This window comes from Cynocephalus volans, chromosome 9 (assembly GCF_027409185.1).
Source record: "Cynocephalus volans isolate mCynVol1 chromosome 9, mCynVol1.pri, whole genome shotgun sequence".
Taxonomy (NCBI): domain Eukaryota; kingdom Metazoa; phylum Chordata; class Mammalia; order Dermoptera; family Cynocephalidae; genus Cynocephalus; species Cynocephalus volans.
In genome coordinates, this window is record NC_084468.1 from 72,922,679 (window position 1) to 72,936,239 (window position 13,561).

Below are 13,561 nucleotides of genomic sequence, written 5' to 3' on the forward strand. Positions count from 1 at the left end.
CTCACCGCCACATTTGTCTCTTGTTCTGTTTCTGGCACATAAGGGTAATGGTTATAAAACATGTCATTTCGCACCATTTTTTTTCTCATTCTGCAGGGCCCTTCTGTCATCTCCAACATCCATTTGTCTAGATAGGAACCAATGGGGGGACCCCACAGTCCTCGCTCCCGCAAGAGCTCACACTCGATTTGGCACCACTCTTCTGTCACGTACTTCAGGGCATTTTGCTGACGCTTGTGGGAAAGAATTCAGGTTGATTTTCAAGCAAAAGCAGGGGCAACAACAAAAAGACTACAAATAACTTAAAATCAAGTTATTATTCGGAAACACAGTATACATAATTTCTGTCAATATTATAAAAGTAAAATTTCATTTATTTATGGTTTAAGTAAGCTAATGATTATATGAGAATGTGGGGTTTGTTATGGTGACCCAAGAAGGTGATTATTTTAGCACCAAGTAAATGACAGACATGTACAGGGTAGAGAATAAAATACAGTTGAACAGAGAGTTGAAGGAACTTTGTTTCTCTGGTACAGGAAAGATGGTAATATTACTTATGAAAATATATTAAAATGTTGGTCCTGTTAATAAATAAACATGGTATTTTAAAGATAAAGCCCCTACCCCCAAACTGTAAAACAATTACTGGAACACGTACAGGGGAAAATCAAGGAAATCAGATTAAGAAATAGTGCCAACAGACTAGATTACTGGTAAGCTTGGTAAACATTTCCAAAGATTTTAGGTAAAGAATATAAACATGCAGCACTGGTAGGGAACTTGACTTTCAAATAAATCAAAGAAAAACCATTTTCTATTGACCACTGGGATAGATACAAACCATTTTACTTAAATGGAAATTATACGTCTTCGTATAACTTCTTGTTATCTGCCAAATAACAAGACGTGTAATATTTCAACAGTAGATGATTATAACTAACTTACCTAATGATTAATGAAACATATGTGCAGTCATCCCTTAGCTGACTATCCATAGGGGATTGGTTCCAGGACCCCCTTGGACATCAAAATCCACAGTTGCTCAAGTCAAAATGGCTTAATATTTCATATAACCTATGCATGTCTTTCTGTATACTTTAAATCATCTCTAGATTACTTATAATACCTAATACAACGCAAATGATTTGTGAATAGTTGTTATGCTGTATTGTTTTTTAAATTTGTATTTTTTTATTGTATTGTTATTTTTATTGTTTCCTTTTTACTGAATATTTCTGATCTGTGATTGGTTGACTACATAGATGCGGAACCCATGGACATAAGGGCCAACTATATACAATTTAAGTCTAAAAATAAAATCTGTATATAACTAACAGTAAAAATTATTAAGTGAATAATCATAAAATTACATATGATAGTGGTACTTAGGTGTTTCTTGTGTCTGGGGGAGTGGGGAGGACCCTGTAACAACTAAGGATCTAGTGGTATGTCCACAAAATATTAGTACTTAATCAATCAGAAATCTTCAATAGATCTAAAACAGATGCTTTGGAAATAAAGCATTTAGGATAAGCTGTTGAGTAATTATGAATTCACCGAGAGGATTTCACTAAATTTATTTTTCAGTGACAATCACGAACCACTTGTAGTAAAAAATAATTTTATCTTGTAGTTTTTTTTATAATTTAAGAGACTTCTCAGAGACTGACGCATATTTTCACTATCTCCTCACTAAAAGTCCAAAAAAGAGAAATCATTCTTACGTTTTTATTCTTATTAGGAACAAAGACATGTAATATGTCAGTAGTGAATATCAACAGGATTCAGCTATGCTGATTTCCCATTCGTTGTTTTTTAAAATGCAGCTTGCTCACAGGAAATTAAAAACTTTCTATCTTAAAATCAAAGTAACTGATGGCAGTGATAATAAAGTCATCATCTGATGATGAATGCAGTTCAGCAATGTACCCTTAACATGAGCAGGAAAGTATCAGGAGAAACAGAGACTGTTCACATTTAAGGAATGCAAAACAAACAATTGTTACGCTTATGAACTCTTACCTCCTGATATTCCTTATATTGCGTATCTACTAAGTCACGAACAACAGCAATATGTGTAAACATCCACTGAGAAATCTCCTAACAATGGATGGAAAAGAGTCTTAATATTTCATGGATTTCCTAGAAAAAATGAATTAACTAGCCTTGAAATTCATGTTGAACAATTAGTTAAAATTCTGTCAAAAACATCCACTACAGAAAACAAAAACCAAAAATTCTGAATGAATTGTATGATGAAGATAATAGAGGTCTGTGTGATGGACACGGATCTAAAGTCCCCCCAATCTCCAACCTTCTTCAAGGAGGGGCCTGCTGCCCTAGCTTCTAGAGCTCTGTCAGTCAGCACCTTCAGGAATTGCCTCAGCTGCAGAGAGCTGCCAGGGCTCTCCCCATCCAATGACTGATTGGTCTGGGGATAAGAAGAATCAGCCATTTCAACCCAAAGCAGATCAACTCTGACAAGCTGTTTTGGCCCCAAAGCTCCACTTAAATTAGTGGAGGCTGTCACTGGACCTGCACAGCAGCCTGACATTTCCCTGTGTCCACTCCTGCTTCCTTCTTCTCCCTTCCACAAGTATCCATCCCAAGGGCACCTCCTGATATACATCCTGTAAGCTAAACTCCATCTCACAGTTTGCTTCCTGGAAAACCCAACCTGACACATGAGATGATTGATACCACAGCTTCTCTCAGACCCTTTTCACAGCTGCCACTTAGATTCTTGGATGATGAAGAAAGTATGATGAGGAAGAAGTTAATGCTGGAGGTATTTTTCTTTTTTTAAATCAAACACAGGTATATACAATAAGATTATAAGAAATAAAATAGCCTTGTTCTGCTATTGCCTTAAAATTATATAATTATCAATAATAACATTATTGAAAGTGGGAAAAATTGGGCAAAAATTATCCATAATTTGATCGTACATCAATCTCTGAGTCTCATCTTATATCCAGTTGTGAAATAAATGTAAATACACAGCACTCATAATGCAATCTTATCATAATAAAATGGGAGAAGTTCTCATAATCTGGGTTACTTCTCTCTCTCTTTTAAATTAAAAATACAGAAAAGTTCCATTTCAAATCATCTGGCTTGTACATGTTTAATGTATTCTTGAATACTACAATTACACCTTGAAATATAAATTCTAATAATATCATCAATGAAAGAAACTAAACAATGTACCTGGGTGGAAAGACTGTGTTTATTAAGACCACTTTCCTTTCGATTCCTTCTTGATCCTGTTAACTTGGAAAGACCAAAGCCACTGCTGACACGTGACAATTTGGATTGTGTGGTGGGCACTAAAGCTTCTCCTCGACTTATGCATTTCTTTTCATGGGCTATGAAATTAAAATTAGATTATTTTATAATTTCTCCATGTACTTAATAGTCTTACTTTTAATACATTCATAATATGCTTACAAACCACAATCCTGTAATCAAAAGCAGCAGCATATGTTACAGATACAGACATTTTTTTAGATATCACAAATTTGTTAGTGATCTTGTTTAAGGATGGCTGCTTAAGAATTATTGTACTAACTGAACGTATACTTGGTTGAAACTTCACAGCTCTGCAATGATATGCAAATTTATTTTAACTGTAACAAGTTTCTATGTTAATAACAATTCACAATCCGCTAAAACATTTGGTGCTGGGTATACTTTGGAACTCAGAATATTTTGGATTTTAAAAAGGCTACATGGTATATACACTCTACATTATATAATATTACAGAGGGTCTAGGGCAATAAACCATAATTCAACACATGAATGTTACTGAAGTAAAATGTATTAATATCCATAACAAGTAGGGCAAAGAAAGATATGTTAGGTTTTGCTACCAAATGAGCTTTGGTACCAAATTATGAAAAAACTGAAGGTTTTCAGGGATTTTTGAATTTCAGAATTATAGACAAGGGATTGTGGACCTGTAGCCAAGACAGTGACTATACTAAAGCTGTGAAGAATGTATCATCTTCTAAACTCATAAATAATGTGATGTATAACACATCTCAGATGTAAAAAAAAAAAAATCTGAGAGGAAAGGTCAAATCTTAGTATAATCATTCTAGAATGGCTATACTATGTAGATTTTCATTTCTACTGCCATCATAGTATTCTTTTTGGAAAGTACTAATTACATATCTAAAGTGCACCCATATGTGACAGCCCCATGTCTCTTGGTCACATGATATCTGTAGGCCTTACCCAAGTGATTCTGCCAGCACTTCAAGCCAGCTTCTTCAATGAGTGGCCTTGCTATAGCTATGTCCACGTGGCCCCTTTCATTCACAGGCAGAGTTACTTTGAAAAGCTCTTCCAAGACTTGTTTCTTACTATGTATCAGCTCAGTCCAAACTCTATTGACAGCTTTTATGAGAAGCTGACGCCCTAGTAAATGAAAAAAAGCAAGCAAATGATCAAAAGACAATATAAAGTTAATTCTTACTTTTCTTCATGTTTTACATCTAGGAATTTCGACCACAATATTTAACGGTAAAAAAAAATGCTCATATCATACCCAGCTCAGTGAAAAGCGTTGTTTACATAACCCAAACTGTGGCTGGCTACTTGGAAAACATTTTTAAAATCTTTACATTCATGCAAAAAGACTATCTTTTTAATTATAAGATTGGAAATTATATACATATTTAATTATCTAGTTTCTTCTCGATAAGAACTTATCCCCCATTTAAAAGTAATTTTTAGATCTGAATATTTAAGGTGAATTCAAAACTAAGTTATTTGTTCTTGAGTATCTTAGGCAAGGAAAGAAATAAATATTTTTAAAAGATTTTTACTGGTAAATTCAGTCTGGCTTTGGATTCCTTGCTAATTTGTCTGACCCCTCCTCCAGACCAGTTAATCTTTAGCAAGCATCAGAATCACGTGAATGGCTTGTTAGAACAGATTGCTTGTCATTCCCCCCCCCACCCCCCCCACCCCCCCCACCCCCGCCGTAGAGTTTCTGATTCAGTAGATCTGAGTGGGGCCAAGGAATCTGCTTTTCTACCAAGGTAGAATGATATTGACATTGTTAATCTGAAGACCTTGCTTTGAGAACTAATGTTCTCTAGACTGTCAATTCATGGGGGGGGTTGGGGGGGGACACGGCCGTTGAAAGCAATCACTGAGTCCTCAGTGTCTGGGGTTCAAGAAATTTTGATGAAACAACAGAGTATAAATTAATGCTCAATTGAATGAATGAAAGAATGAGTGCCACACTTCCAAAGGACAAAGCCATATGCAAAACTATCACACAGTATTGCCAGAGAGACAAACACTGCTATAATGATGTCACCTTTATCACCGACAATGTGGAATCAAGAAATCAATCCATGCAAAGACTTCAATGTTCAATGCTTATAAGATCAGTGGGAAAACTAGACTTTAAAAAGGAGGAAGCTAAAAATAAAATAATAAAATAAAAAAAAATTTTTTTAAAAGAGAGAATAAAAGTTGTACTACCTGAGAATAAAAGTGGTACTGACAACTTCTCTCAGGCAATATTTGTGTCTAAAGTGACATGTGTGACACTACCATTAAGCAGTTCTCTTTATGGTAAATGCCCAGTTAGCATTTGCACTTCTACTTATGCAAATGTAAATACCATCAAGTCTCCCAGTGTTATTAAGAAATGTTGAAGGTTAGCAGTATTAATGGTTAGTGCTTTACCCATCTGGGGATAAGGGGACACTCTATGGGCACACTGGTGTAGGTACAGGATGCCCTACTGGGAGAGAGGTTGTTAATGTTGGCAGTTTGTGAAGTCAATTTTTTTGTTATGTATTAAAAACTGCAAATGAAATAATGATAACAGCAATACTAAAAGCCATACAAATCGAGGCAATTACCTTCACTAATATCTTGGCTGTAACCGCCATCTGGTTCAATGTCAGAGGGGATCATAATGTGCCATGTAGTCATGCGGGCTTCTGCTTCCAGTCCAAACCCATCCACGTTGCTGAAAAATTCCAGTCAGTTTAAACTAGATGAAGGAAATGATTGTAGCTGAAAACTGTAATGACTAAGAATTACTCTGCAGACACAGGCTCCGTCACAAAGTTCCATTATTGACAGACACTCAGCAGATGTACAAAATACAACTTCTAGATTACCATGAAGATGCCACTTATAAGGGCTGGTCTCACAAATCCACTTGACTACATGTAATTAAACTCATCTACAACATCACAATGATCATCTTAATACTTAAGATGGTTTTTAATTATCAACATTTTTACTTAAAAATTTCAAAAAGTTCCTTTAACTAAGAACGTTCTCCTAATGTGACCATGTCCTCTCTCCAATCTCATCTCTCACTCTGCTCCAGTAGCAGTGAAATACTTGCACTTTCCCAAATGTGCCACACTCTTTCTTCCCTTTGGGCAACCACATAGACTGCTCTTTCTTCCTGCAGCATTTGTCCCCATTCTCTTGTCCTCCCCAACCAGGTCTCAAGTTGCAACTCAGCAGGTGTTTCTTCCAGGTTAGGGGCCCCTGTTATGTGTTCCTCCCAATACACTGTGCTTCTTCTAGCAGAGCACTCTGTACACCTGACTGGTTCGAGCTTAGTTACCTGTTTTCTATTCAAGAGGGCTGCCACAGGGTCGGTCGTACTCATATTTTATCCCGCCCCAATTCAATGCCTGGCCCCCAGCAAAAACTAAAGAAGTATCTGTCAAAGCAATCAACAGAAAAGTACTAATTTCACCCTTTTAACATACAACATGTCATTGAGCTTTTTTTTTTTTAACTTTTCCTAGCTTCCAACAGTGTATATTTTATTTGCTTTAAAAGCAAACTTCCTTTTCCAAATTACATATGTGAAATATACTAATTATGAAAAACTTTAAAGCTGCAGAAAACTAAATTAAAGAAAAAAATACTCATTATCTCATTGCAAAAATGCAACACTTGCCCTTTACGTTTTGCATAAAGCTTTAAATGAAACAGATTAAAGGAAAAAAGAAATGTTGCTATCAAAAGAGTAAAACGGATTCAACATGGCAAAATGAACCTAAAGATTTACCTTCCAGCATGTAGATTAATCAAGCAGTGTGCCAGACAGCTAATGAATTCTTGGTCATGGTTCCCAGGTCCCAGGATCAAGTTCCTGTTTACAGTAAGGACCCTGAGTGAATCAAGGAGAGCTACCTGCTGAGGAACGGTTTTGTGTGCCCGTGAGAACTGGTACAAGATAGTCCTATTGAGGCAGTGATAAACCGCATCCAGTGACAATCCCTGTGATCTTCTCTTTGACTAAAGATATAAAAGATACATTTTTTAGCAAAATGGACAAAAATAAAAGATTTACTTATTCGCACATGAACTTTTTTTAGGGCTGTTATGTACCACATGCTATGCTGAGTACTTGGGGCTGCTAAATTACACAATACAAAGCACTTGTTATTATGGAGTTCAGAACCTATGAGACACATAAACACAATTTAATAAATAGATGAGTACTACATAAAAATGGATGTCAGGGTAGAGCCACTGACATCCTGCAGAGCAGAGCACCAACCCTGAGAACATGAAGAAGTGTCATCTGGGTAGTTTCCTACCAAACAAATTTTGTTAGTGTGAATAATCTTTACTCAAAATTACTAAAAAATATTAAAATGTTAGTAGAAAAACTTTTTTAACATTCTAGTTTCATCCCCTCACTTGAGAATTTTTCTCTTTATCTTAAATACAAATGTATCTCTTAAAAAATTCTTAGGTGATATAAGAAAATCTATGCACCTGCACCACAGGCTAACAAAACATGGTAACAGTATTTACTACTTTCTACACTATGTGTTGAATACCATTAATCACTTGTGCTAGATCAGGCCAATGTTCCTTAGTCAAAGATACGATGAACATACACAAAAATATAACATCTTCAAAGGAACATGGACTACAGGGGACTTTGTAAAGATTCAACTGACAGGAAGAGAATATTCCTTTAATATCAACTCTTCATGCTTTGTTAAGCCTACATACTGATATATTATTATACTGTAAAACCTATCAAATTGTATTAACTTAAGGTATTTAAACCTCTCTGGGTAGCAAAGAACAATACCAGTAGGGAGGTCAGTGAGAGACCACAGCTTGACAGAACTATGTAACTTTATAAGGGACACATTGGCACCAGGCTATAAGGTTTATAGGTTAAAAGCCTATATTTTTAATTCACTCTTAATAAGCTTAGCTTTCTATTAAATGTCAACATTTTTTTCTTTTTTTCACTCTTAACACAATTTTATTTTCCAGGTCCCATATTCCCATACGAGTAGGTCAATGTCATTGTCAAGACAATATAAATGCTAACATTTTATTATATTATTAGTTATAGTTATTTCTAACAATTTTGACACTATAAGCAAAGTTTTTAATTTACTCTACAACTAATAGTGACAATGGATTACCTGTGCAATTAGTTGAATTATAAAATCTATAAGAAGCTTAGATTCTTTGTTGAACATGCCTTGCCAAAGCTTGTCCACCACACGTTGTGTGAAATAAAACACATTGTTCACCAATACCTGGTAGCTTCCTCCACTGGTAATAGGCAGAGAAGCATCTTCCCCTAAATTCCAGAAGGAAAAAAATGTCTAAGAAAATTGATATCTACCAGCATAAGACCAGATCCTCAAAGAAATCATGCTAAGGATAAAACGAGCCTATCTATAACATCTAGAAATATGAATACTAGCTCTTACATATTACTTTAAGAAAATGATGTTCACGGCTAGAAAGAGGATAAATACTAGAAGAAATGATTTCAGCAGGATAAACATATTATGTATTGAGAGTACCTGTGAAATCTCTTAATGCCTAAAGACAGTCTGTGTTAAGCAAACAGTTCTTCAACTTAAACTGTTAGTGACATGTGATCTCTACTGAGAAAGACTATGTCAGTTCATTATCTGTAAGTTTATTCTGTGTAAGTAATAAAGGGTAAAACAAACCACCAAACAGAACTCTGTATTTTTGAGTATAACTTTAGTAACAATGAAGTAATACAGACAGAAGAGAGCTTCAAAAAAATTGTGAAAATTGAAGTATAGTCCCTGGTGGTGGTGCCAAGGGGTGCCTCTAGCCCCCTCCAAGTTATCATCAGCACTGTCTCTCTTTTAAAGCTACCCCCATGCCCTTGGTGCACTTGCCGTTTACATACTGCTTCAAGACTAATCCTCCTAGCCCCTCCTCTGTAGAAATTCTGGAGGCTCCACTGAATGTGATTATTATTATTAATATCTAACTCTAAATTGTCCCAGTAAGCAAATTCTTCATTTTGAGCCTTGTGTAGTCTGACTGATCTCAACTGATAAGAACAAGTACAAAAGTGTGACTTGACACCCAACTTTGAGAGTACGTGGTTGTATGTTAAGACAACAAACACTAAAGATTTCCTGGCAAATATACTTCAGAAAAAAATGTTAATTTAATAGCGCAGATTATCACCAGGAACTCTAGATAGCATGTATGCTAAATCACTACTTTTCCTTCTCCTGTCAATTCTACCTTTGTTTTATATTTAATGTTGGCTCCATTATAAACGTATCAAGTTTTGTATTTTATCGCAGTTAAATACAGAAAAAAAATGTGTATTGTATTTATACATATCTGTTGAGCGCGCGCGCGCGCGCACGCACGCACGCACACACACACACACACACACACACCATGACCCAACAAGTACACTCACAGGTATATATTCAATAGATATGTACAAATATTGTACACATATGTGGTCCACATGACCAAGAATGTTTATAGCAACCCTATTTATAATTATCTCAAACTGAGAACTTCCATGTTTATCAATAGTAAAATGAATACATTTAAATATTTATATAACACTATATAGTAATGAAAGTAAACAAACTCCTGCTATGTGCAATAACATGGATAAATCTCACAAATATGATGTTGACTATAAGAAGGTAGACCAAAAAGGAGTAAAGAGGAATTAAAAAGGTGATATACTTAGCATTTAGAAAGAGGAGAGTGACTATAGGTACCTTTATAAAATAAAAATAAAACATAGAATTACCCAGTAGCACATCAGCTGCAAGCAAATGGTCCATCACACTATCCAAAATATAAGTCTGAAATTCTTTTTGCTGAGTTCTTGTAGATCTTTCAGGGGAAGCCTAATCAATAAAATTTAGAATTAGAAACAGAACCAACTAAACAAAACAGGGCTCTATCATATTTATATTACCAAATGTATCAAATGATTAAAAAACGCTACTGGAAAATAAAAAAAATATGACATGAGACATCGTATATCTGCTATAATCTTTCTCTTATTTTTCTGACCATAGAAATTCTTAAAAATTAAAGCAAAGGTGTAACATCATCTTCTTTTGGATCCATTCCTCCAAAAATAGTATTCTAAACATTATAATTATTTAAGAAATATTTGATAGTCTATTATTATGCCTCATTTTCAAAGAGATCTGGTGGTTTATAACGATATACAGATAAAATAAATCATAAAGCCATTAAAACAAATACAAAAGCTCAAGAATCTAGTAACCCAGAGAGTACGTCAAGGGGGAAGGGAATATTTATAACAAAAAACTAAGCACACAATTTCCTGAGCTTTGTATGTGTCAAGAAGGAGAAAAGAATGTATGGTTTACAAAAATTTTCATTATTTATGAAATGAAGCACACTAGATTGTCAGCAAGGATATATGTTTTCCTAATAGTGTTCTGAGAGGAATGTTCTCTGTGGGTTTTTATAAAGAAGACAGTGAACACTCTATAGGTGGTATCTTTGATGACAGTTTTACAAAGTACGAATATGATTTTAAAAATTATCTTGAGTAAAAGTTTAGGGCACAAGTTAAACTACAGTTCTCAGACAGCACTTCTATTAATAATTAGGGTAAGACAACCCAGGCAACTAACTTTCAAGTATCTAACCTGGTAAGTGGCAAAGCCCTGGGACCACAGGGATGAAAGGCAGGAAAGATCCTTTTGTCATCTTTCTCAGATATCAGTAGTTTTAGCCAGGCTTTTGATAGGAGTTAGATATTGAGCAATTCAACAAACTGTCATAAGTTCTTTCTTAAAAAGACATCTGCATGTTTTAGACTCAGGTATAGCAGTGATACTTTGCAAGTGAAATGAAGAACCTATTTATTCTTGCATAGAGAGATCCAGGACTATGTTTATGACCACGTTACAAAAGTGGGCTTTAAAACACAGTTTTGTTTTCTTTCTATTCTGATTTCAAGGTCCTGGTTAAAGATTTTAAGAGAGCAGTTAAAATCTGAGTTCTATATTGAGATCAAACATATTAACCTAAGAATTTGGAAACCAATAAATAGCTAAACCAAAATTGCAATGAACATTTCTCTTTATCTTTTGTATGAGAAGACATACATTTTGTTTTAAAATGACAAAATATTAGTGTCAGTTAAAACAATATAAGTGCTGAGTTTGGTTTGTCATTAGATTGATTTGAGAAAAAGTGAAGGACATTTCATGTTGTTTTTAAACTTAATAAATTTTCCTGTGTACTTGAACAGATTAATACAATGGTCAGCAGGAAACTTGTGACCAAGGCCTGCCTAGTCCTCATGCTACATTGAAAGTCCTACCCCTGTCAACTGAAGAGACAGTGAGAACTTTGAAGTGAGAAAGAGCAGACTGACAGTTCTATGAGGATTTCCCTGTAATTAGATCAGAGACCATTTTATCCAACAGCTTGAGTGATCAGAAATTACTAAGAAGTAAGGCTTTCCATTCACAGGAGGATGTAAACACTTTGAAGATAACAGTACTCTTTCAGGATCACAATCAACTCAAGGTTGTTAATGGGATAAGCAATAATGAGTAGGGTTTATCAAATCTAATTAGACAAAGTTCTGGAGTCTGTGAAACAGAGGGACTATAAGACATGGAGAGATGCTTAATCAGTCAAAAATATTTATTTTCACTGAAAAATATTCTCGAGGCTGGCTGGTTAGTTCAGTTGGTTAGAGCGTGGTGCTGATAACACCAAGGTACAGGATTTGATCCCTCTATTGACAAGTTGCCAAAAATAAAACCAATAAAAAAGCAAAAAAATCTTTCTTATTCCAGAAGGATTTAAGTTTGGTGCAGTCATCATTGGCCATTTAATCCTCCGATTTTTCTCACTGAAGCTGTTATGTGAGTGATCATGACCTAGAATTTACACTTGTTATTGATCCTAGTTGCCTAGTTCAAAAATTCTTGCTGAGATTTACAGCAGCCTAACTTTTAAATGACTTAAGAATTTATGAATGTTTGTATCATTGTCTCTAAGGTGTTCTTTTTCTTTTTAAACAATTAATTAGAGTGCTGTTATGTGTCAGAAATGGTGCTTGGTTATGTACAATATCTCATTTAATCAGTAAAATACTCCTTTTTTATTGAGTCATAATTGATTATACATACTTTGGGGGTTCAAAGTTGACATGTTGATCAAATCAATATTACTAGTATATATATTGTTATAAATTGTACTTATTCTTTATGCCTTTTGTCCACTCTCTCCCCATCCCCCTCTACCTCTCCTCTCCCCCCTCTAATTACCCTAGATTTCTTCCCTCCTTCTGAAAGAGCAATGGTTACTCTGTTGATTTATTGCCTAGATGATCTGTCCAATGCTGAGAGAGGTGTGTTCAGGTCCCCCACTATTATCATAGAGCAGATGCTTCTTCTGTCACTCTAGAATGGGCTTTGTGGAGAGAGACATCCTCTTCTTTTCTTTGGTCTCTACTGGTGATTCTCCTTGTGTCAATGCACTCCAGTGGCTGGTGGACCATCTGCATGGTGGTTATGACATCTAGGCACTTTCATGGCAGCTATGGTTACTGTGGTGGGCACCTACATGGAGGTGATGTTTTTGGCATGTTCCTTGGTGCTGGTGGTGTGCCTGGTTGTGGCAGGGCTGTGTGGGGTCCAGTCCCCAGCTTGATGCCTCAGGTCCCCTGACATAAAATACTCCTTTGAAGTAGATACTAACATCCTCATTTTAGAAATAAGGTAACTGAGGCTTAGTGAGGTTAAATCACTTGGTCAAGTCACAACTAGGATTCAAACCTCAGTCTCTTTGATGCCAAAGTCCATGGCCCTATCACTCTACTAAAATCTTCATACCGAAGTTAACAAACGGACAACAAAAGCAACTCTGCAGAATGTAGGATACAATCTCCTAACTCTTCCTTTTTTTGTGTGTGGCTGGCTTGTATGGGGTTCCGAACCTTTGACCTTGGTGTTATAACACTATGCTATAACCAACTGAGCTAATTGGCCAGCCTCATCATTCTTTTAGATAAAACTGGTAGGCCCACCAGACACCCAGAATAACAAGTAAACACTGCTTGCTATATCTGCTCTGGCCTCTGGCTGTCAGATCTATTTTCCTTGTGAAAACAGTAAAGCCAGTGAATATTATCAGTCTTCAAAGGATCACAGTCTACTTCTTGAGGCCCTGGAGACACCACAAAGAATCTTCACATTTCACAGGCCAGACAGCCAGTAGGCATTT

The 13,561-nt window shown here is 35.6% G+C and overlaps 1 protein-coding gene across 9 annotated transcripts in view; it reads right to left on the reverse strand.

Annotated features, from left to right (window-relative positions):
* WDFY3 (WD repeat and FYVE domain containing 3) overlaps nt 1-13,561 on the reverse strand; it is a 273,216-nt gene that overhangs the window by 58,703 nt on the left and 200,952 nt on the right. For 7 of the 9 annotated variants that reach the window (XM_063108855.1, XM_063108859.1, XM_063108857.1 and 4 more), the window contains 8 exons: nt 10,086-10,185; nt 8,455-8,615; nt 7,068-7,297; nt 5,890-5,999; nt 4,244-4,426; nt 3,214-3,371; nt 2,026-2,103; nt 6-233 (listed from right to left, as the gene is read on the reverse strand). In XM_063108855.1, coding sequence (XP_062964925.1) covers nt 6-233; nt 2,026-2,103; nt 3,214-3,371; nt 4,244-4,426; nt 5,890-5,999; nt 7,068-7,297; nt 8,455-8,615; nt 10,086-10,185 — 1,248 coding nt within the window. The remainder of the gene's footprint in view (nt 1-5; nt 234-2,025; nt 2,104-3,213; nt 3,372-4,243; nt 4,427-5,889; nt 6,000-7,067; nt 7,298-8,454; nt 8,616-10,085; nt 10,186-13,561) is intronic. The other 2 variants (XM_063108858.1, XM_063108856.1) reach the window with 2 other exon arrangements.